This window comes from Hipposideros armiger, unplaced genomic scaffold (genome assembly GCF_001890085.2).
Source record: "Hipposideros armiger isolate ML-2016 unplaced genomic scaffold, ASM189008v1 scaffold_150, whole genome shotgun sequence".
Classification (NCBI taxonomy): Eukaryota; Metazoa; Chordata; class Mammalia; order Chiroptera; family Hipposideridae; genus Hipposideros; species Hipposideros armiger.
The window spans coordinates 864048-888621 of NW_017731500.1; the positions used below are offsets into that span (position 1 = coordinate 864048).

Here is a 24574-nt window from a genome sequence, read left to right on the forward strand (position 1 = left end):
ATCAAAAATGCAGTTGATTCATTCAGGCAAGCGATCAGGGTTAAAGATCTGGGAGATACCAGCATCCAAGCAATAGCTGATATCAGAAAAAGAAAAATGGAAATTCTCACCAAGGGAAAATGGTGGCCGTGAGGAGGATCAGGACAGAAACCTGGAAACGCCAACATTTCAGAGGCTGAGGAGGAAGAAGGGCAAGCCAGCGAGGCAGGGATGTAAGAAAGGGACCAGGAGAAGGTGACAGACACCCGGATTCAGAGAGTTTGAGGGACGAAGGGATCAGTGTGGCCAGACACCCCAGAGAGGTCCAACCAGCTTCTGTGGGGTCGGTGATCAGGAGGAACGTGACACCCCTGGTCAGAGAAGACAGGTGGGGTTTTTCCATGGGTAAAGCTTTGCTAGGGGTCACAAGGGGGTATGGGTTTCCTGCTGGCCCTCACCCCCAAATGGTTTCCTTCCTAAAGGTAATATGGTGCCATGACATGTGTTAAGACTCCAATGGGGAAGAGGTTAGAAGATGGTAGGTGATAGTAAGATGTGAGACTGGGTGAAAACTGGGCAAATGGTGGAGCCATTTTTACATTATTAACCCCATCCAACCGACAGCCCTACCCCTGACCAGACCCGGCCGAAGCTTACAGCCCCACGCCTATGAATAGGGTTGCTGGCATGCCACAGATCCTAGCGAGGGGAATCTGGACACCAGAGACCAAACAAGAAATTGGAGCAAAACGTAAAGAAACTTGCTCCTCCCCTCTCTCCGAGTGTTGGTCCCACCTAGACTGTGAGACAGTGGCAGGGCTGTGCCGTTCCCACTCAAAACCCCACTCACCCTCGCAGGGCAGACAGCAAGGGGGCCAGTGTTAAGGAAACACCTCTCCTACTACCTTATCACCCCACTGTTTTAGTTTCCTGGGGCTGCCCTCACAAATTCCCACAGATTTGCTGGCTTAAAACCGCGGATATTTATTCTCTCACCAACAATCCGAAATCAAGTTGTCGGCAAGGTTGGTTCCTTCTGGAAGCGCTTAGGAGGAATCTGTTCCATGCCTCTGACGTGGCTTCGGTGGCTGCCAGCCGTCCTGAACGGTCTTTGGCGTGTAGACGCATCACTCCAACTTCTGCCTCTGTCTTCACGTGACCCTCTTCCTTGGGTGTGTTTCTCTGGGTCTTGACATGGTCTTATAAAGGGCACCAGTCATTGGATTTAAGACCCACCCTAATCCAGTAGGACCTACCCTTAACTAATTACTTCTGCGAAGACCTTATTTCCAAAGGAAGGTCACGTTCTGAGGTTCTGGGTGGACATGGATTTTGGGGGGGACACTATTCAACCCAGTATACCAAACTGACTTGGCTATCACTCATTATAAGCCTCCCCTAGGCCAGCGCCCTAAGGAGTTGTGGTGAATTATCACACCGCTCTTCATTTTGACATTGCTACCTCCATCTTCAGGCAAGAAAATGGAGGCACAGGGGGTGTGGAGTGGGTTTTCTAAAGCCCCCCAGCTCACGGCGGTACAGGCAGGCCCAGAGGGAGCCTTTCCGTGTTCCAGCCCTGTCTTCCCTCTGCTACACCCGCAGCTGACTCCATCTTCTCCATCGTGCCTCGTCCCGATGCCTGCGCACAAGTGCTTCTTGCTACAAGCTAGGCAACCCACTCTCTCCAGAAACATCTTTCTTCTGGACAGGGGAATATTTTCTCCTTATGACTGAAAGAAAAGCTAAGTCCCTATAAGGAGAAATTTACAAGAGGCTCACGTGGCCAGAATTGTCTAAGAGGACTCAGGAAAGAGAGAGCAACAAGCAAGGCCCATGCGAGCCACCCAAAGGAGCTGCGGAAGGTGGGGCAAGTTCAGGGGCCCCAAGGAAGGCAGAGGTGCAGGGTGGAGGCCTCCAGCTCCCTCCACCTTCATGGGCACCTGGGTGCCAAGGTGAATGGGTGGACTCATTGGTCCCCAAGTTATCTGGGATGGGGGTGGGCCGAAGGACTCTCCTCTCACCCCTCTTCTCACCCAGAAATAAAAGCTTTGACCTTGAGGGGATAAATGTAGTGTGAGTGGATGAGCCATTGAGAGACTGATCTGTGTCTGCCATTGTGGATGACGGCTCTGCAGCGTTCAGAGTCAACAGAGCGTGGGAGAGGGATGAAGGACAAGAGGACACAGCCACAGGGGGAGAAGAACTGTGGGGGAAGGGGGCAGAGAGGCCTCTGCCCTGCCCACTGGGGCTCTTCTGGCCACCCCGATGGACTCCATCCTGGAGCAGTGAGATGGTGGGGTATGTGCCCATAGCCAGAGGGCTTCTGGGGAGGTGAGCCCCTAAGCCCTGCCCTCTGTGAGGACTGCTGCTCACGGGCACCTTCCCTCCTGAGTCCCCAACTATCTTGTGAGAACACAGTTCAGGCAGCCGCCCTGGTCCCCATTGGCGTAACAAGGCAATAGGTCTCCTTGGGATAAGTACCTCAGCCACACATGGATGTGAGTCCCTCCTCTGCTGCTGACTCCCACGTGATGTTGGGCAGATCCCCAATCTCACTGCTCTGCTGCTTCTCCATCTGTTAAAGGGGCAGCAGTGACCCTGAAGGGTTGTCATGCAGATTTGGTGAAACGTGCATGCATCTAAAGCACCTGGGACCACCTGGCGACACAAACACTTGCTACACATTAGCTCTTCCGTTGTGTGTGCACAGACAATGAAGTGGGCCCTGGGGACCCAGGATGGGTAAAGAACCCCAGGAGACTTGGGAGATGTACTCAGTAGTGGCCTCTAGATTCTCTTTCTCATCTCTCTCCCCTTTCTCTCTGACGCACGCTGACCGATGGTTGCACACCCATTCCTCAGCCCCGGGTTCCAGACCTGGATGTCCACCTGGACATTCCACCTGGACGGTCTACCTAGATGCCCAACAGCCCACAACACGCCCATAACTAAACTCAGGGTCTTTCCCCCAAAACCAGCTCCAGCTCCAGTGTTTGGCGCCATCACTGCTGACCCTGTCCCTCAGACAAGCCCCACCTCCAGTTTAACAAGAGACCTTCTCCATTCTGTCTCCAAAATAGCATCCTTCTGTCCACCCCCGCTGTCACCACCAGGGTCCAAGCTAAACCACCTCCTCTCCCCACAACATCATCTCTCTCTGGACAGGGAACTGTTTTCCCCATAGTGCTGATGAGAAAGTGAAATCCCCCAAAAGGGAGTGATTCTCCCTGGGGGGGTCATCTCTCCCTGGACTCTTAAACAGCAGCCCCCAACGGGACTCTCGGCATCTACTCCTACCTCCTTCTACCCACACTGCCAGAGCGGGGCAGACAAAGCTGCAAGCCCGGCCATGACACGTCAGTGGCTTCCTGCGGCCCTTGGGAGAAAGCCCCAGGTCCCAGACCGCTCACTTATGCAGCTGGTGTAGTGCCCTGTGTTCCTGCTCCGTCTCCCTCTCCCATCCTCGCCGTTGGAGCCCCTGCCACAGGGTCCCCCTCCAGCTCTGAGCCTGATCTGAATGGGCCAGGCTGCCTGCTTCCCCCCAACTCTCTTCTCCGTCTGCCTGGTCCACCTGTTCTTGCCTGGCTTCAGCCTTGGCTTACATGTCACCTTTTGGGGCGGTCTCTCCTTTGTATTGTGTGTTCCCACCGCCCTCTACACCTGGCTTTCACAGCGCCTTCGCTCTGCGGTCCTTTGTTTAACACCTGCCTTTCTTGGTAGACTACATTCCACGAGCTCCAAGCCGGGCATCGTCTTGCTCCTCGCTGCGCCCCGTGGATCGATCGCATGGTAGCGGTGCAGAGCTGACAGCTCAGTGCCATTATCCACAAGTGAATGACTCACACACAATGCCTCCTTCTTCCACACAGCTCTTTGACTGCCTGCCGCACACTCGGCGGCCCCACTCTGTCCCCAGTGCCCATGGCACCTTGTGCCCGCGCCCACGCTTAGCTGTGCCCCCGCCGCCTCGTTAGCCATCCCTTCCCTGTGAATCCTATCTCTCCTGCCAGCTTGCAGGGCCTCGGTGTAGGGCCGTGTCTCCACCTCTTTGTATTCTGGGCCCTGGCCCATAATTAATGTTCACTAATCGGGAAAGGTTGACGAGATAAATCATGACCTTGAGATTGTCTGTGCTGAGAAGTTGAGGGCCATTCATTCTGTCTTCATTGAGCGTCATTCAAGACCATCTGCAAGTTCTTCATCTTCTCCCCGAACTGTGTTTGACTCTCCTCCGGGGAAACAAAATAAACTAGAGCTGGGTGAGGCTGGAGAGGGAGTTTGGGTTGATCCTAGCGCCCAAACAAGCCCCCAGTGCAGACACACACACACACTCACACACACTCACACTCACACTCACACACACTCACACTCGCACACACACGCTCACACTTACATTCACACACACTCACATTCACTCACACACTTGCTCACACACTCACTCACACATATTCACACTCACACATTCACACACACATTCACATTCACACACTCACACATTCACACACGCTCATACACACACACATACACACACACTCTCACACACTCACATTCACACACACTCTCACACACACACACACAGATTCACACACTCAGATCTGTAGTCCCTCTGCACCGCCCTCAGAATGGCATCCAAACTCTTTAACACAATTGATAAGCCCTTTATTCTGTGACAGGCGACCCTCACCATTCATTCATTCAAAGACCAGAAACTGCGCTAGGCGATAACTCTGCATTTCCTCATTGATTCCTTGCCACGGTTCTGTGAGGCAGGTGCTATTATCCTCTCACCTCATTCTCCTCAAATGAGGAAACCAGCTCAAAGGGGTTAAGTGATTTGCCCAAGGTCAGGCAACTCCTAATGGAAGAAGCCAGGGCTTAGATCCAAGTTCATCCTGCACAGGTGCTCTTGTGTCTGCTGTGCCAGCCAGCCTCATCCCCTCCCGCCTCGCAGCCCACCACCCTTACGTCCTCTATCCCATCAGGCTGAAATGCCCAAAGTTCCCAGAAGCTGCTATTCTCATGATTCCTGGCTTTGGCGTAAACGGCACCTGCTGCCTGTGAGTTTTGCTGACAGCCCTCTGCCTGGTGCACATCCTGATGGTCCCTGACGAGCGGACCCCGTGCCGTAGGCCTGATGCATCATGGGATTTGCTGTATCGTGCGTTCATTCCACTGTCGATGGGGCTCATCCATCTCCCTGTGTGCCTGTGAGCAACTGAGGGGCAGAGGTTTTTTTTTTTTCTGGCCCACCATTACATCTCCTGGCACACAGTAGGTGCTTAATAAGCATTTGCAGAATTAGTGAATCGAGCTTTGAGTGAACGCATGAGTGAAGGAATGAATGAAATGGATCCTCTACATTATGACTGAGAACCAAGAGCATCTGTGCGAGATAGGAGTCAAGGGCACCAGAAATCTAGGGAGCGAGGTGGGGGCCTTGGTGGACAGGTGGATGGAGGAGCCGCGTGGAATCAGAAAGGGAGCCAGGCTTAGGGACAGGAGGGGTTCCCTGCAGGGGCGTGCTGGAGAGATGCCCCTGGACCTGATGCTGAGTGCGTGGATTTGAAGGACAGGGGAGCCCAGAGGGTTGAGGAGAGGCGGAGATGATGAGGGGCCAGGAGGCCCGGTCGCCCCTCCACCATTCCTTTCCTGCGCTTTCCCTCACTCCATCTCGCCTTCTCATTCATCCTTTTGACAGTTTCACATGGGGCTTTTTTTTGGACCAGATGTTTTATCCCTTGTCACCAGCCAAACAGCCCTATTACATTAATTTATTGTCCTTTCCAGTAACTGGTAGCCTTCCTGTAAACTCCCAGTTTCCCATGCTGGGTTTGCCCATTGCCAAACCACTGCTCCCGCTGGCCCTCTTGCGCCCCACGCCTGCGCGTGGCTGGATGGCGATCAGAGATCTCCTCGGACCCTCCTGGCCTTAGCCTTTTGAAGGCAACTTCTAGAGTCCACCCTCTCCTTGTATCACTTCCCCCATGGGAGTCTTACACTGGTGACAAGACCCTTAACCTCCTGGCTTCTTGTCTCAAATGCCATTTCTCACTTAGTCCTGGGCGCCCCAGGAAGGGATGGGCAGAGATGGCCCTGGTCATGACCTACAGGGAAACGGAAGCCCGGCGAACCAGCCTGGCTGGCGCAAGGTCACAGATCCTGGGGGAAGTGGGCTTGACAGCCCCAACCGTGAGCTGTGTATGATGGTTTGGCCTCTGCTGGGGGACCTGACCCTGGCCTCTTCCCTGTGACCGTAGGCCAGCCCATGTCCATGGAAACAGTGTGTCACTATAGGAGGTGGAACTCATCCCTGCGTCCCTGAGACTCGTGCCTGGGTGAGGACAGAGTTCCCTTGCCTTTCCAACTCACTTCACTTGTTGCAGGGGGAGGAACGTGGGCTTTGGAGACAGACAGCCCTGTGTTCAAATGGCAGTATCCACCCTCACCACCTGTGTAGCCTGGGTGGTGTCGCTTCATACCTTGAAGCACCAGTTTTTCTCTCTGGACAAGGGGACAGCCATACCTACCTGGGCTCAGGGATCCCCTACGCACACAGCGCAGAGACACCTGGCCCTTATAACCATGGACAGAGGCTGAGCCCTGGCCTTCTGGGACCCTGGCTGGGGATGGAGGGGAATGGGCCAGAGAGCAATAAATGCAACTCCCAGGTCACTGTCTCTGGATGGGGGTGTTCCTGAAGGAAAAAGGGGAGCACAAGGAACATCTCATCCGCTTCCTGAGCCTGTGAAAGCTAAACACCCCATCCACCGCCATGCCCCAGGAATAGGCATGGGTCCACCATCACCAGGGGGAGGGCAGGGCCTTCAGTTCCGGGAAGGAAGGCGACCATGGAGAAAGCAGGGGAGTGTGCTCACGGGCGGGAGGGGGTGGCGGAGGGGCCATGCTGCTCTTCTTCCCAGAAAGGCTCCGCTTCAGGGGAGTGAATTGGAAATGGCCGCGCAGGGCCATCCATCACGCCGGTGCCTCCTGCCAGCCTGCCAGTCCTGCCGCCCGTGCGCGCCCTGCCGTCACTAGTAGCTGAGCTCAGCCTGCACTGCAGAGAGGCTGTCATATGTTGCCCTAGGGCCAGGGAAGGCAAGCTGAGGCCTGCGAGTGGACACGTAGTGGTGAAGAGGGGAAGTGATAGCTCGGGGACCACTTAGGGATCGTCACGGGGTCCCCTAGAAACACCACAGTTCCTTTAGTTCCGTCCATCATTCAGTATTGAGCTCCAGTCCTGTGCAAGAAACCAGGTGAGGGGCTGTGGCACAAAAATAACCCAGATGTGTCTGCTGACAGCTTCCAGTCCAGGGGGGCAGTCTGAAGTTGGGGGTGGGGGTAGTAGCACAGGGGGTTACTGGTGTGACAGTGGATATGTGGGGGGGGGCAGGGAGCCCAAAGCAGGGGCTCACTTCTACTGGGGGTGGGGGTGCGTCTGATAAACCTAAGAAGGAAGCATTTCTGTTCAAAGCTGGCATTTTTGGGGGGTGGAGAGGGCATTTGGTGAGAGGCTGTATTCGTTTCCTCAGGCTACCATAGCAAAGTAGCACCAACTGGGTGGCTTAAAACAACAGAAATGCCTTGTCTCCCAGTTTTTCGTTTTGTTTTGTTTTTTTAAATTGGGGAACAGTGTGTTTTCCCAGAACCCATCAGCTCCAAGTCAAGTAGCTGTTTCAATCTAGTTGTGGAGGGCGCAGCTCAGTGGCCCATGTGGGGATCGAACCGGCAACGTTGGTGTTATGAGCACTGCCCTCTAACCCACTGAGCTAACCGGCCGCCCCTCTGGTCTCCCAGTTTTGCAGGCCACAAGTCCAAAAGCAAGGTGCCAGCAGCACCGTGCTCTCCTGAAGGCTGTGAGGGACAACCTTCCTGTCCCTCCCCCAGTTTCTGGCCTTGTCAGCAATCCTTGGCGTTCCTTGGCTTGTCGAGGCATCACGCCAGCCTCTGCCTTTGTCGTCACAAGGCTGTCCTCTCCCTGTGCCTCCTCCTCTCCGTAGCAGTTATTAGATGATAGGACCCACTCTAATGACTACATCTGGACTGGACTTGATCACATCTGCAAAGATCTCATTTCCCAGTCAGGTCATATTTACATATTCACCAGGGTTAGGACTTCGATATAACACTTTGGGGGACAAAGTTCAACCCATAACAGGGGGGATAGCAGGAATCCACAAAGAACATTCCTGAGCACCCAGGCCTCGCTCCATTGAGAAGGGCAGCCGGGGCTCCCTGGGGTGAAAGAGGCTCTCCTAGCGTAAGCCTCACATCTCCAGCAAAGCTTCAGCCTGGAAGCCGGACTTGGAGGAGGGCAGTGGACATCTGGTAAGCCCTTCTGTCCATTTTATAGATGGGGAAAATGAGGCCAAAAGCTATCAAGTGACTTGGGATGACTTGGTATCAGAAAAGCTGGCCGCAAACCCTCCCTTACGAATGCTTCCCACGGGGTGCTTGGAGTCTGTGGGAGGGCAACGGAGCTCATTTGTTAGGGACCGCGCTGGGCAGGGCTGGCCTGCAGCCCAGGGCTTTGTCTGATGTCCAGCCCAGCAGCTGCTCCCTCCCTCGCCCCACACACAGGAGGGGTGGGGACCAGTGCCAGGAGCACGAACCCCCCACCCCACCCCACCCCCCCCAGTCTCAGTGTGAACTGCAGCCCTGTGGAGATGCTCTCAGGGAAACCTGGCCTGTCTCTCAGTCTCTCATTAATATGAATTTCCATGTGTCTCAGTCTCTCTCGTTTGCTCACCAGTATCAGCTGCCAAGCCCAGGCCCCTCCAGAGAGGCTGGGAGCCCCAAATACATCTGGGGACATGGCCTTGAGGGAGGGAGACAAGGGGCCTACCGACCTGCCCAGTGGATACTATCAGGGGGGTACAGAGACCATCGCCCCCTGGTGCAGCTACCTTTACAGCATGACAGATGGGCTCTGGGTGTGCAGAGCGACAGAAGGAAGAGGCAGAGCGGGAGACCCGGCCGGTTCCTGTGCAAGGATAACAAATGCAGCCCCCTTTCAGGCTGCGTTCCCCAAGCAGGTCACCAGGCTGCTTGTCCAGAAGAGCCACCTGCCACCAGGGCATGTGAGCAGGGGCAGCCAGGCCAGGGCAAGGAGCCCAGCCGGGGTGGCTGCAGCCTGGACGGGGGTCAAGACAGCCTGCGGCACTACCCCGTGTTCCCCCCTGCATTGGGGGCAACCTGTGCCTTTCTCATTCTGAGAGCTCACACTCTGGGTTGGCCTTTAATGACCCTGGGTTTTGTGGGAGGAGCAAGAAAATTAACTCAGTATTCCCCACAGCTCCACCAGGCCACTTCCCCGTTTGGGACCTTGGCAGTGACTCAGGGCTGCCAGCCTCCCTTCCAGCTCTATACAATGGGGATGTTAATAGTTCCTACCCCAGGGCGTTGCTGTGTGAAGAGGCTGAGAGAGCGCACCTGAGACACAGCACCCAAGGTTTGGCACGGAGACCCCGTGAGCAGGAGACCCCGTGTGGCAAGCACTTGGCCAGGCGTTGTGTTCCTGGATTTGTAAGTTCCATCACAGTGAATTCTAAGGAAACCCAGCAAGGAGGGTGTTGCAGGACACCCCTCGTTCACGTGAGGAACTGACAGCCCAGAGCATCGAGCTGCTGACTCAATGTCCAGCAGTTTGTAAATGCAGAGACCGGGCTCAGGCCCCGATGCCCTCCTGCAAAGCCAGGGCTTTCTGCCCTCATTCCAAATGGTCCGTCGGCTTGGGCAGTGGCCGGGAAGGGGGCTGCCCTTGGAGCCAGTACAGGCTTTTCGCCCTGTGCCCATGAGACTACTTGGAACCCAGCCCTGCCCTCCATCACCCAAAGAGTGGACCCACCGCCCGACTCACTGGCGGGAGAGGGGAGGGAGGCATGAAGGCCAGGCGACGTGTTAGCCCAGGAAGGCGTTCCTAGATTGTCTATATGGTCTTCCTCCTAAGGACCCTATGGGGCTGGATGGAAAACAGGGTGGAGTAAGGGCTGGAGGCGGGGTGAACGGAAGTGGGGGACAGAAGACCTTGTACCAGATTCACTTGTTTTTTTTTTAATTGAGATAAGATGGACATAACATAAAACGAACCACTTTAAAGTGAACAATTCAGTTGCATTTCGTGCATTCACAATGTTGTGCGACCACTGTCTGCCTGATTTCAAAACATTTTCATCACCTCAGAAGGAAACCCTGTATCCATTGAGCAGTCACTCCCCATACCCCCAACCCCCAACCACCTGGCAGCTACCAATCTGTGTCCTGTCTGCGGATTTACCTGTTCTGGATAGTTCACATACACGGAATCGTACAATGGATGGCTTCAGTTGTACTGGCCTGAAGGGAAGAGGGAGGCACTGCAGACTTTCCAGGAAGCCCCTGCCTCCTGGAAACTCTGCAGTCCTGCTCAGAGAGGCCCAGAAGGCCTTTCCAAAGTGAGAGAGAGAGAGAGAGAGATCGTGGTGCCAGCACTTGGTCCAACAAGGGGTAGCAAGGACTTGGTCCCTGCCAGGCCTGGTGGGCTTTGTGCTGGTGATGAAAGCCAGTAAGCCAAAGAAAGTGGTCGGGGCAGAGGCTGAGCCTGGGACCCCAGGGGACGAGGGCCTGTTTCCCTCCGGATTGGGCACAGCCCCCAGGTGGGTGACAGCGGGAGAGGACGGTGGATGTGCCCATGAAAGTGACTGGGGAGGGGGCCGTGTGTGCCAACAGCAGGCGCGTGTAGGCCTCTGTGTATAATCCAGCTTGTAAATTGCTCGGGGCCTCTAACTGCTGAAAGGGCCATAGAGCTGCGTGGTGTTATTATTTATGATCAGCGCAGAGGTGCCTGCCGGGGACTGGAATGGGCTGAGCGCTGTGCAGGATGGACGGCAAATTGAACTCCAATTTTCTGCTCCGCAGTCTTTGTTACACGCCACAAAGCGCCGGTACGCCGGGGTCACCAGCCTGATGAATGTATGTTCTTCTTCAGCAGCGGGTTCCATCGCTCAGCCTCTGCGTGGAGGCCGACTCTGCTTTGTTTTTCCCTCCCCCCCGCCCCCGGCCAGCCCTGGACTCTTTGTCTGTGATCCAAACACACCACTGACCTGAGGAGATCAGAGGCGTCGCAGGGGAGGCAGGTGGCTGTGGGTTCAAAACCAAGCTCTGCCTGGCGGTGACCTGGCGCCTCTCTCCAGAGGAGAGAAATAAAGGGCCGTAATAATAACTCGCCTCCAAGGTGGTCGGGAGGATTAAATGAGAAAACACAGGGAGTTCGGAATGGATGAGGCCTTTGACACACACCTTTCTCTTCCCTTCCCCCAGGCTGAGCGGCCTTACCCCAATGCCAGAGAAGGGGAGGCCGGAGAAGGCACTGAAATGGGTGGAAAGCCCCCGCATGGGGGTGATGGCGGGGGTGGGGGGGGCTAACATGCCTGCTGTCAGCTCCCTCCACTGCTTATTAGGAAGTCCATGCTGGTGCTCAGTCAGATCCAACAGTTCCCATCTTCCTTCTTCCTGTTTCCTCAGCCCCAACGCACCATCTCTCTTGGTTGATGGCCTTTCTCAAGGGTGAGAAAGAGGAGGAGAAGGGGGACACCCCTGGGAAGTGTGCTACCCAGAGCTTGGGTTGTCCATGCCTCTCGGCACAGCCTTCCGTGCCGTGTCAGGCGGTGCTGTCATTGGCCAAGGTGGACACTGGAGACCCGACCCCCCCACACACACACTCCAGGGTGGGTTCTTGGAAGCATCTGTGTGCCTACTCTCCTTGCTCTCGGCTTCCTGAGTCCTGTGGGAGGCGGATGTTTCTCTGTCCCCAGGGTTTAGGGGACCAGCTAATAGTGGTACCCTTGTGATGAAGAGAGCTCACCTGCTGAGGAATCTTCAAGAGTGAAAGACGCCAGGCAGAGCAAGCCTCTCTGTGGAGCCACCTGGGCTTCGCCAGGCCGTTGACCCCCAAAGCTAATCTTTGGCCCGGCCATTCATCTCCAGGGGTCTCCGCTCTGAGCTGTAAACAGGAGAACTGCTCCAAGCATGTGCCCCACCTCGGGGTCACCGAGGGGAAGGTGAGTGTCGCGCACGCAGCATAATCCAGCTTCTTGGGAGGAATTCCAGGAGTTAGTGGAATTTTATTATTGTTGCTTTTATAGCGCAAATGAATCTGAGAACACTAAAATGATAATAGCACCGTTAGGCAAAAAAAGCATTCTAATCAATGGTATAAGTTTAATCTCTGAACTCTCCCGCTGAAACGTAAGAAAGGGCTCCCCGCCTTCCGCTCTGTTAACAGCAAAATAAACCCATTGGAAATGAGAACCATCTTTTTTCCACGCAAGGCTGGGGCTGCCACGGCGTTATTTACCTGTGTGGTTCAGGCCGGAGGCCCTGGCTGTGAGATGGGCTTGCAGAGAAAGGATGCTGGCCAATGACAACGCCCCTCGCGTGAGTTCCTTGTGCCGGGCACTGGTCTAAGCACTTACCCCTTTCAATGGGCCTGTGACGTAACACCACTATTACCCCATTTTTCCCATTAAGGAGACTGAGATGCCCGGGGTCACCTAGTGAGCAGTGGCCGAGCCCGGATTCGAATTCAGCAAAGCCCACTGCAGGGCCCACCAAGGCCAGAACCCATACGACTCTGCAGACTGGGCAGTGTCAACGCTGGAGGCGAACGTAGAAAGCCCGCTGGAGTGTCAGCCCCTAAGAGGGAGATGACGTGGCCAAGTTCCACAGCGGGTTCATTTGTCCCCATTTTCATTCGTGGATCTGGACCCTCCTGCGTGCCAGACTCGCTGCCAACCTCTGGGGGTGGGGAGGCAAGGGACCCCCGTCCCTGTCTTCCAGCAGATGACACACTAGCATGGGGGTCCCCACACCTGCGGCTATGATGTACCTCCCGGGCGCTATAAGGGAGGCAGTCTCAAAAGTCTGAGGGATGTGGAGGAGGAGATCAGGAGAAGAGTTTCAGAGGACAGGACATTTGAGCTTTGAAAGGACACAGGGCAGGGACGCACATGGATTGAACACTTACATCTTCCCAGCAAAGAAGGAACAGAAAGACGCTCTGGGGAAAAGGGACGGCATAAGCAAAGGGCCTGGGGCATGGCAGATGTGGTGTGGCTGGAGAAGGGCCGGCTGTGGTCCAGTGAGGCAGGACGCGGGCTCCAGACCCACTTCCCAGTGCTCGTTGGTCTCCAGCAGGCTGCCTCCCGCGGAACGATGACACGCTCTTCTGTGTTTGTTTCCAGTGGCTTCCCTAATGAAGTACCACAAACTGAGTGACTTAAACAGAAATGTATCTTCTCACAGTTGCGGAGGCCAGAAGTCTGAAACCGAGGTGTCAGCAGGGTCACGCGCCCTCTGAAGACTCTCGGGGAGTTTCCTTCCTTGCCTCTTCTGTCTTCTGGTGACTCCTGGCATCCTTGGTGTTCCTTGGCTTGTGGCTGCATCATTCCAGTCTCCGCCTCCATTGTCACATGGCCGTCCTCTCCCTGAGTGTTTCTGTTCCTGTGTTTCTTCTCGTCTTACAAAGAGACCAGCCATGGAGACCTACTCCCATAGGACCTCCTCTGAACTGATTACATCTGCAATGACGCTGTCTCCAAATAGGGTCTCGTGCTGAGGTTCCAGGAAGGACATGAATTTTGGGGGTGGGAGGGAACACCGTTCAATCCAGTACCGGTATCGCCTGGCCTTGTCCTGGAGGTGACTTTCTTGGCATCCCTTAGCGTTCATGTTGGGCCTCACCGTCATTCATTCACTATTCGTTCATTCATTCGTTTGTTCATTTCCGAGCATCTTTTTTTGCCACAGGCTGTGTGTCCAGTGCTGGGGCGATAGAAAACCAGAAGGCATCAGCCCAGCCTTTGTGGCCTTTCTGTGATTCATTCTTTTCTCTGTCATTTTTTGGCTGGATGTACAATGGGCCGAACTGGCTAGGTGGTGGGCTTGGGGCACACACCCCTCCTTCCCCAGGCTGGGCCCCTCCACCCCACTCGCGATTCCCCAGGGCCGTGTCGGGGCTCAGTTGTGCCGGCTCTGGTGGCTAGGCCCTCCCCTAATCAGATTAGATGTGTATTCAAACAAATTGATGATCCGTTCCATTAGATGCTTTTTAAACACGCTTTTCTGAGCGAGAAATCCATTCAGCCGCAGCTGTGGAGGCTGAGGCGTAATTGATTGTCGCACCCTCCTAGACCCCTGACATCAGAAGGTGCCTGGCTCCTGAAGGTCACTGGCGAGGATTAGATTAAGGAGGGCAAGAGCCTTCTTTCCTGGCTAATGAAGCACTTGGCATGCAGGCAGTGCTGGGGCTGAGCAGGGCCAGGCATCTGCCAGGAGACAGGGGAGGAGCATAAATTAGCATCTCATTTGTGGGAGCAGCAGTGAGAAGGGACGTCAGAGCCAGAGCCGAGGGGCTGAGGGGCTATGGTGCTGCCATGCCCCGGCTGGGGGGGAGGCAGGAGCTGGCAGGCCAAGGCGGGCACAGGGGTGGGAGGCACCGGGAATGGCTGGCATTCTGTGGTCTCTAGAGAGTGCCTGCTGGCATCTGTGTTGTGCATGCTCACCAAACATTTCTTCCGGCGGGCAGGGGCTCTGAGAAGGCCGTGAATGGCAGCCTCATCCTGGGCCCACGGCACTCTCTTCCTGAGCCCCCTGCACAGGCAGCCCCAGGCTTAGCATCCCCCAACCTGGATTTAGGTGGACAAGGGACCTGTAGGAGTGGCTGACAATGTGCAACACCTCCTGAAGCTCAAGCCGTCTCCTCCCCCGGCCCTGAGCCTTTGCTCAAGACCTGACAAGCCATCCCTGGGCAAGACTTGGCTCTTGAGCCAGCGTGGAGTGGCCGTGAGGGAACTGAATTTGGAAGGCTCAGATTCGGGACGTTCAGGACACTGTCAGCCCCTTGAGGAGATGGCTCGGAGGTGCAGGAAGTGAGTGGAGTAATTGTGCCCCCATTTCCCCATCTCCTCCCCATTCGATCACCTCCAGAAGTCTGTAGGGCAGAAAGAGTGCCCTGTAGGCGCCCAGCTTTGCTCTGAGCTTGACATACCTTAGCCCACTTGGTCCTCCCAGCGGCCTCTGGGCAGAGGGTTGGAAGCTGTCCGTTACTTTGCTCAAGGTCAAACTGCAGTCGGCTTAGGAACTGGGATTTAAACCCAGTTGCTCTTCTCCCACTGGGACCTTCAAGCCAGACCTCTGAAAAGGGGGGCTTAAATGGTGAGCAGAACTGTGGGATGCGGGCCCCAGTCCAGGTTCTCTTTGCTAAGAAAACCTCGGGGCTCTGACCCCTGCCTCATTTCACTTGGCCCCTCATGCCCGCAGCTGTTCGTCTTTTGCACTGCTCCCCTTTATTCCCAGGCTTCTCATCCTGAGCCCCACTAGCCCAGTCTTCTGAAACCTCCACCCCCAGGCGGACCAATCTCTCCTGGGATGTTATCCTTCTGACCGGTTCCCAGGACTCATTCCCAGCCAGCCTGCCTGTCTCACCTTCACCTCCTGAACCCAGTTCTGGGGCCCCAACATTGGAAGCTATGGTAGGAATGTCCCTGCCACACAAGCAGCATGACCCCTGCTTGTGACTTCAAAGCCAGTGTCCTGAGAGAGGCCACCCTCCCTCACTCACCACCCATGAGGCCGCAGGTCGGGTTGTGAAGAGGAGGACAGTTGAGGGAAGCCCCGTGTCAGGCTCGGAAAGGTCCAGAGCTCTGGAACTCGCCGGGTCTGAGTTGACGTCTGTGTGGCAGTCAGATGACCAAACCTTCCTTGAGTGGCCGTTTTCTCGCCTGTAGAATGCGGATAATGATAGCACCTTCCTTGAGACGGTCTCGTGACTCCTAACTCAGATGATAGACATAAAGTGCTTCATGTATGGAAAGTTCTATATGAGCACAATAATATGAAAGCAAGCCAGCATGAGCAGACGTGTGGGAGAAGTGAGCTTTGGTGAGAGGGGCCTGCCCTGCGCCCCTGCCCCTCTGACCTGGGGCCCGGCTGCTCAGGCCTGTGAGGCCAGCCAACTGCAGGGCGGGGACCAGGTTAAGAAGCCAGCTCCAGAGAGCACAGGCTTTCCAGCTGGGGACCAGTGAGGAGGCCAGGGAGGCCAACCCAGGACAAAGGTGACAGTGCAGAGAGGAGGGGATGGTGAAGGGAGAAGTTTGCAAGAATCCTGACCTCCACCCTGTTCCTACACATTCCAGAGAAGCCTGGATGACTGAGCAGTCACTGTGTGACCAAAAGGGAGCTGCTAACAGAGAAAGGCTTTGGGGCGTTTCAGAGCTGGGAAGGGCGTTTGTGCAGGCCCGGTGCCCCTTCAAGCCAGCCCTGCAGGCTAGATAGACATTTGGGGCGCAATTAGGTGGCGGATGGAGGTCTTTACCCTGGCTGGCACTCCCAGGCAGGGAGGTTCAGGCTCCATGGGGGGTGGGGTTCCCAGGCCTGGACTGGCTGGGGAGTCAAATTCCAAGAGAGATGGATGGACTTGAGATAAAGATGACATTATTGTGCTGGGGGCTGAAGGGAAAGGAGAGGTTGAAGTTGAGATAAGCTTCTGTATGGGGCCATTTAGCTTGGAGCCTGGAGTGGCAGGATGACAATGGGGGTATTTAGTGAGAACATCAAAGGAGAGGCAGGCAGGGGGCCCCTGAGCTGTTATGGAAATGAGAAGGAGGCCCAGAATAGGGCCTCTTGTCTTGCTCCAAAGGCAGCTCTTCCTTCAAGGGGCTCAGGCTCTGGTGGTGAGGGACCCCCAGCCATGCCACACCACTAGTCCCACACACACCGAGGGCCTGCCCCACTTGCGTGTCTGCACAGGTGTGCATCTGTCTGGTTATAAATAAGTGCTCCATACCTGTGAGACACAACATGAAGTTTGCAAAAAAGGTACGAAGCGGGAAGTGAGTCCCCTCCCCCGCCAGCCCACAGCCACCCAGCTCTCCCCACCTAAAGCATCGCCCAGCCCAGTGTCTTAGGTAACCCTCGCCCCCCACCCCCAGAGAAAGCCTATGTCTGTACAAGCAAATATATTTTCATACTTGAAGAAAAATACATGTGTACACAAGTGGTAGCGGACAATGCATGGATTCTACACCTTGCTTTTTTTCACTTAACGCTAGTCCTCAAAAGTTGTTCCGAAGCCTTATGCTGTGGAGGATTCCATTGTTGGGAAGTGCAATCATTTCTTTAACCAGTGCTCTTCTGACGGACATCCACGTCGCTTCTCAGCTTTTGCTGTTCTAGAGCAGACTGCTGCTATGAAATGCTGTCATTTCACCCCTGCACAGGTGTGCCTGTGGAGGATGAATTCCTTGAAGAGTTAGTTGATTTGAGGGCGTGTGCATTTTTAGTTTCCAGAGAATTGCCAAATTGCTCTCTCTCTCTCTAGAGATGTCATACTAAGCGACAGTCCCCCAGAGCTGTGTGCGAGCATGCCTGGGCCTCCACAGGCTGTCCAGCACAGGGTATTATCACGCTTTCAGATCTTGGCCAAAGCGATAGGAAAAAATGGTATTTTAGTGAGTTTCAGTTTACCTTTCTCTTATCGTGAGGTTCAGCATCTTTGTATATTTCAGAGTTATTTGTAATTCTTTTCTGCAAACTGTTCAGATCCTTTGCCCATTTTTCTGTTGGTTTATCTTTTCCTTATTGATTTATGGGAATATTTTTTATATCAGGAAAACAAGCTCTTTGTCCATGATAAAAGTCGCAAATATTTTCCCCCAGTTTGTCATTTTGTCGCTTCTTTTTGTTTATGGGCATTTTTTTTTTCCCACGCACAGTTTTTATATAGTTGAAAGCATCAATCTGTTTTATGAGTTTCTGGAGTTTGTGTAGTACTTAGAAAGTTCTCAGAGAATATGTCACTTCACCAAGATTATATATTTTTTAAACCCCTGTGATTTTTTTTTCTAGTTCTTTTAGGATTTTATTTTTCATGTTTAAAACATTGATCTATCTAGCATTTATTTTGAGGTAAAGTGTGAAGAAAAGATTCGACTTTTTTTCCCCAAAATGGCTGCCTAGCTGTTTCAAAGCCATTTGTTGAATAATCAATCTTTTCCCCACTGACTTGAAATTCTACTTTTACCATATGTGAAATATATGTATTTCTAGACTTTTTAGTCTATTGCTTCATCAGTCTATTTGTACAAGAACACACTGTTTTAATTATTGCAGCTTTAGAATATAGTTCAATATCTGCGCTAATCTCCTCTACTTACCATTCTTTTTCAGAATTTTTTTTTTTTGCTTTGCTTTGCTTTTGTTTTTGTTTTTGTTTAGCATGAACTTCAGAAGCCCTTTGTCTGGCTTGAAAAAGAAACCCATCCCATGTGTGTTTTCAAAATGAGGAAATTTTTAAGAGAATGACATCGCTCTAATGTTAATTGTTTCTATCCACAATCTCTATTCTCAGTTATCTTTTTCCCACTGAGAAGGCAGCTGACAGGGCTGTTGTGTACAGTTGTATACGTTGAGTACTGAACAATCCTAGAACGAAGGCTGAAAGGAGCTGCCGGCCCCGTCAAGAGGGTCTGAGCTCTTTTCTCTGTCCATCTGCATATACAATCAGTAGTAATAGTAGCTAAAAGTGCCAGGCACTTTTCTAAGCACTTTATATTGTTTATTTTATTCATCCTCGCAACAATAAACCTATCCCCAATTTACAGCTAAGGAAACTGAAGTGCAAAAAGGTTAACTCACTTGTCCAAGGTCAATGGCTTGTGTTACATTCATGGCACAGAAGTCTGTTCCTGCACAGAAACACATGCACACACAAATGCGCATGCAGAGAGAGAGATAGACACACACACAGGCACACAGACACACATATACAAACACTCAGACACACACACGCACAGACACCCACATACATACACAGATGCACACAGACACTCAGACACACACACGCACGACACAAACACGCGCGCGCGCACACACACACTGCTATGCCCACCAGCCTACTGTTCCCGGTCAGTCTTTCCTCCTGCAGCACACACACCCCCAGTCCCCTGCCTTCTCCTGCTTTGGGGCAAGGGCTGGCCCATCACGGAATACCCGCTGGCAGGACTCCCTGCCATCACTCTCAGTCCTGTGTAGGGCCTCCCTCCCAAATCCCTGGATCCTGATGGCAGGGGACCTTTCAGAGAGGGAGGGGGGTGATCTGTGGCAGGGGCTTGGGGAGAGGAGGCATAGCCTTTCCCAGGCCACCTGGTGAGGATAATGTGGGGTGGGGAATGCAGAGCACCCAGCCCTGAGCTCAGGACCTCAGAAAAGGGTATCCAGCCCCCCCCCATCGCGGAGTCATTATCTCCGACAGCCGCTGGACTCAACCCATCCAAGCTATCCAAGCAAAAGTTATTGGGCTCCAGGCTGGCACCCCCGGGAGAGCCAGAGGAGCAAACTGGCAAATGCAGAGCTGGGAGCAAATTGTCCAGGGAGCGGTTTACAGCGGCGCGAGGGGCCTGGGTGAGAGCACATGTGTGCGTGTGGGTGCCTGCAAGCACCCCTCTCCATCCCTCCTCCCCCCCTCACTGCCGCTGGCTCCCAGTCTGCCCCACGTCGAAGGAATTGAATCACTCGGGGGTTGGGAATGTTATTGTTTTAACACAAACGAGTGATGACAGGAACTAACAGAGGGTTTTTAAAAACACGATTCAAAGGGCTCTTGAAAACTGCTGGAGAATATGAATGCGCCTTTGAAGTGCGAATGTGCCCATTTGTTTAGCTGAGAGCTGAGCTGGCAGCCTCAATGGGCAGGCAGAGAATCATTTTTTCTAGCCAAATGGGTGCCTGCCCATCTCCCCGCCCTCTGTCATCAGCCTGAGGCGAGCCAGGACCCCAGAAGCAAGGGACTAGGGGGGTGCTGGCCACTCCCCTGAGCACACACTCTAAAAGAGCCACCTTTCCAACCGTTAATAAGGCAGTCTGCTCACATGACAGTTGTTAGGGGTGATGGAGAGCTGTAAGCAGCATCAAATCTGCCATTGAAACATCGGCGGTCAAGCGGAGACATTGGTCCAGGGCGAGCGTTCTGGATGGCCCTGCACCTGCTCTTCCCAGCTGCCACTCCCCGGTCTGTCTCTCCGGTGGCCCCCACGGTGAGGGTTGGTAGCATGGATGGGGTTCAAGGAAGACTCCCCCAAACAGTTGCAAGTTATACACTCATAAGACTGAGCCCTCAGGCTTGGGGGTGGAGATGCTATGCAGCCTGGCCAGTTGGCCTGGGCCCCAAACATACACTGTGGCTTCTCTTGAGTTATCCATCTGTGCTTGAGCCCAAAGTGAGGCCTTGACACAAATCCTGAACTTCCCTGACTGTGGACACCCAGTTCTGGTTAAATCTGAGGGTGAAAGGATGGAGCTGGGGTCCAGGGCTCCAGGTCCCACTGACGCTCCCAGGGGGTCAGCCTCTCTCATGCCCAGTGGGCTGACCAGCCTGCCCCGGGGGCAGCTCAGGTCACTCCCTTCCTCCCTAAGTCGCCCCCTCCCCAATCCCTGACAGCTGTCTCTTCTTTTCCTTTGGTTTGTTTCATTTCTCAAACCAAAAGAACAGTGGTCTTGTGGTTACCACACTCTGGGCTCATAGGGCAAAAGTTACCTGTCAGACCAAGGTGTGCCTGGGGCACCAGCCAGCGCTGAGCGCTGAGCGCTGAGTGCGGAGGATGACAGCCCCCTCCCTGGCAGGGACAGTCACACTCTGGTGGTGTCACAGTCATTGTTTCGTTTAGCCTGAATGATACCAGGGTAGCTGTTTCTCTCCCTGCGTCTCCTGATGGAGAAATTGAGACTCAGAAAGATGCACACGTGTCCACTCCCACACAGCTGAAGCGGTAGGGTGAGCGCAGAATGGCTGTGGATGCTGGGACCAGCCACCGTCGGCCTGGAGGTGAGGTCAGGGCGCCCCCTGCCTAACCTGCCAGCAGCTTCCTGCGTGGCCCTGAGCACGCCCCACCCCCTTGGGGCACAGTGTGATGGGGTAGGTGCTGGACTTAGTCTAGCGAGTCCAGACCTGGGCTTAGCGGCCACGCGGTCATCGCTGAGCGTATCCCTTGTAGCAGCAGGAGAGCTGCTGTGAGATCAGGTGAGAAAGCCCCTAGTACGCCATGGTCACTCGCTAGTGAGCTGGTGAGGCGTGCTTTCTGGAACTCGCTCACTCCGGCTGTCAGGTGCACGGGCTCAGCCGCACACGCCCTGGGAGTCTGTGCGTTCTTGCCTTGAACCCGTCTCCTCCCATCCACCTCCCAGCTTCCAGTCAGGGCAGGGGCCGCGCTCAGCCTCTGTGTGACACTGGGTAGGCTTCTTACCCCTCTCTAAAAGGTGGCTTATGGTCCTGGCTAGTCGTGGGGTTGTGTGCAAATTAAATGAACATTCATTAAAGCTTCTAGAGCTGTCTGGAACCTAGCAGGTGCTTTAGTCCTTGTTTCCAGACGCTGGCTCCGCCCAGGGCAGGCAGGCTCAGTGCCGGGCTTGGAGGCCCTCTCCCCGTTCCTCCGCCTCTTCCTATCCTTTTATCACCCCTTTGTCTGTTTCACTGCCACCCTCTGGCCAGAAGGGCAGAAAGGCCTAAGTGGTTCCCTGGAAGACATTGTGTTCATTGAGGGGAGCGGTGGGGGCTCGTCCTTGGCTGAGCTGAGTCAGGTCAGAAAGTTAGGGTGACTCTGCAGAGAAGCGTAGCAACGACTGAGCCCCACGCCCACAGCCCGAGCAGCGGCTCTTCCTCTGTCCAGGCAGCTGACCTGTGTGCGCACGGGGAGGTTGAGGCAGGCTGGCCCAGGGCCAGCGATGGAAGGATCCAGCAGCCTCGTGGTGAAGGGGGCCTGCTGGATGGACTCTACCCTGCACTCCCTTGAAGCCAGACCGACCCAACTTCAAGTCCTTCCCAGCCACGTGACCTCAGGCAGGTTACCTGGCTGGCCCTGCTCCCTCTGCATAAGGGCGTTAGGGCTCCAAATGAGCAACCGAATACAGGTGAACAGGTGAGCAAGCGATAACTGTGGCTTTGTGTCTCTGTTTCCCACAGATGACGTGGCCCCCTATTTCAAGACGGAGCCAGTGCGGACGCAGGTGCACCTGGAGGGGAACCGCCTGGTGCTCACGTGCATGGCCGAGGGCAGCTGGCCGCTGGAGTTCAAGTGGCTCCACAACAACCGGGAGCTGACCAAGTTCTCCCTGGAGTACAGGCAAGGCGCGCCGCCCCTCCCGCCCTTCTGGCCACCAGGGTCACTGCCACGCCCTGAAAGGGTACCGGGGTGGGGGGCCTGTGTGGCAGTTTGAGGGCTGGGACTCTCCCTGCAGTACTGCTGGGAGGCTGGGGTGGCAGGAGACAGCCCTGTCCCCCCACTGCTCCCCCCAACTCCAGTGAGAAGACCCCACCCTGCTGAGCCCAGCAGAGGATGGCTGGAAGGTGGGCCTGGGCGCTGCCCAGACAGGGTGGCCCGTGCAGCAGTGGACGGGGTGGAGGGGGTGTTGGGGTAGGGGAGCTCACTACCAGCAGCTGGACCGCCACCATGGCTGTGACCGGAGCCACTTCCTCCCCTCCTTACTGAGAAGAACCCTGCTCTGTGCAGAGGACGCTATAGGACGGGCCTGGGATCAGTAAGGGAGGAGCATATCTATTTGGGGGTGGTGGGGGCAATTCAGGTGGGGCATGGAGGTGGCCCGCCCAGGCCCCGTGGGCTTATCTCCATTCCCTGTTTGTGTCCAGGCACTGAGCTCTGGGCCGGGCTGGCCGTTCCTTCCCCAGGACACTGCCAAGTGGGGAGAAAGGATAGGAGAGAGAAAACAGGGTCTCAGAAGGGGGGGGTTCGCTCTTAGAAGTGTGAGCCGGAAGCAGCGACTCCCCCAGCCTGCTGGCCTCCCGCCCTTCCTCTGGGCCCACCCTCCGGCTCCTCTCCTCCCATCTGGGTCTTTTTTATTGGCTCAACCCAGTGGCTGGTGATTAATCCCCCGGCCTGATGCGCATAATCTGTTTTGTTGGGGAAACAAGATTGTCTTGCCCAGGGGATGTTGATACAAATCTGCTACCGGGGACAGGAATGCAAATGAGAGGAAGGGATTTAATTGTTTGAGGATCTGTCCTTTCCGGAAAAGGACTATCCTTTATTTATTTAATTTTTTTTGTTTGTTTTTTGTTACGAAGCAGGCAGACCAGAGTTTGAGGTGCCCCCGACCCCTGGGCCCCTTCTGCTTGGACTCTTGACTAGATTGGCTGGTGGTGGGTGTGGCCACTTTGGCAAAAGCAGGAGCAGTGGGGCCAGGGCAGGAGGGGACCCCCTTTGCCTCTGGACGGTAAGAGGTCAGGAAGGAGGCCCCCCCAGTGCTGGCCACTCTGAAGGGAGCCCACGAAGAGACTGTGGGACCTCCCTGAGCAGCCCCTGTGCCGGTTTTCAGTTGGGATCCCCACTGCTGTCTGGCGCCCTGGGCAGTTTGTCAGTCTGTGTGAACAGCCCCTGCACCCTCTTAGATGGTGGACATGCTTGCGTGGGAGCCCCACGAGCACGCAGCTCGCACACCACCATGGGTGTCAGTGGTGCTGGGGCGTCCCGTGCTGCCCTTGACTTCTGCTGGCAGGGAGCTGGTTCTTCATCTGGTTCACAACCGCTCTTTTGGTGCCCTGGAACTGCAGGGGCGCAAGGGTGGGCATCACCCAGAAGCAGATCCCAGCTCAGCGTATGGTCAACGAAATGGGCTTCCTTTGGAAACCGCCAGCTCTCTGTCCCTGGAGGCGTCCAGGTCAGGGTCAGGGTCCAGCTGTTGATGATGGTCCTGATGATAATAATCACGGGCAATGAGAAAGCATGTGTGATATGGCAGACATTATGATGCGCGCTCTGTGACTATCATTTAATTCTGCCAGCAGTCCTGTGAGGAGGGTCAATTATTTGTCCCATTCTATACCTGAGCAAGCTGAGGCTTAGAGGGATTAAACAATTCACTCAAGGTCCGATTGTGGAGATGGGCTTCCAATAGCAGTCGCCTGACCCTAAGGCTGGAATTCTTTACCATCCACCACTGCCTCTCGCTGAAGAAGGATTGCTACCATCACTCCCTTAATGAGTCCCCTAAGCAATCTTTCCGCTAACTGTCCTCTGCACGTTCTAGAAAATAGAGCAGTGGGGAGAGGGCACATGTGCCATCTCAGAGCTTGGTTGGGTGGACATTTTTCAGGGAACACAAATGAGCTTCCACTTGGAGAACTCATTCCACTGCCTCCTCACCCCCAAGAAGCCTGGCTCTCAGGCGGCAGCCGTGTGCCCGAGTGCAGGCCAGCCAGGATTTTCCTCTAATCCAAATAGGTTTGCACCCCTCAGTATGGCCTTCAGAACCCCTCATGGTCTGCACCTGATAGCATCTGCCTTACGTCCTGCTGTTCCCACCTGAGTAACACGCTCCCAATAAACCGGAACATCACAGGACAGCTCCCTGCCTGAGCCCTCTCTTTGGCCTTTGTCCAAACTGTCTTGTCCCCTCCACGTGGAATATTGTCCCTTTTTGAACTTCCTTTCTCCCGCGGACCCCGCCTCTTTCAGAAACCTTTCCTGATAGTTCACACGTGTGTTCTTAATAGTAATCTCTGCTCTTGCTCTCTCTCTCTCTCTCTCTCTCTCTCTCTCTCTCTCTCTCTCTC

The 24574-nt window shown here is 54.7% G+C and overlaps 1 protein-coding gene across 1 annotated transcript in view; it reads left to right on the plus strand.

Moving 5' to 3' along the window:
• LOC109387211 (protein sidekick-2-like) overlaps positions 1 to 24574 on the plus strand; it is a 217879-nt gene that overhangs the window by 129935 nt on the left and 63370 nt on the right. The window contains exon 2 of the mRNA XM_019650963.1: positions 21968 to 22127. Coding sequence (XP_019506508.1) covers positions 21968 to 22127 — 160 coding nt within the window. The remainder of the gene's footprint in view (positions 1 to 21967; positions 22128 to 24574) is intronic.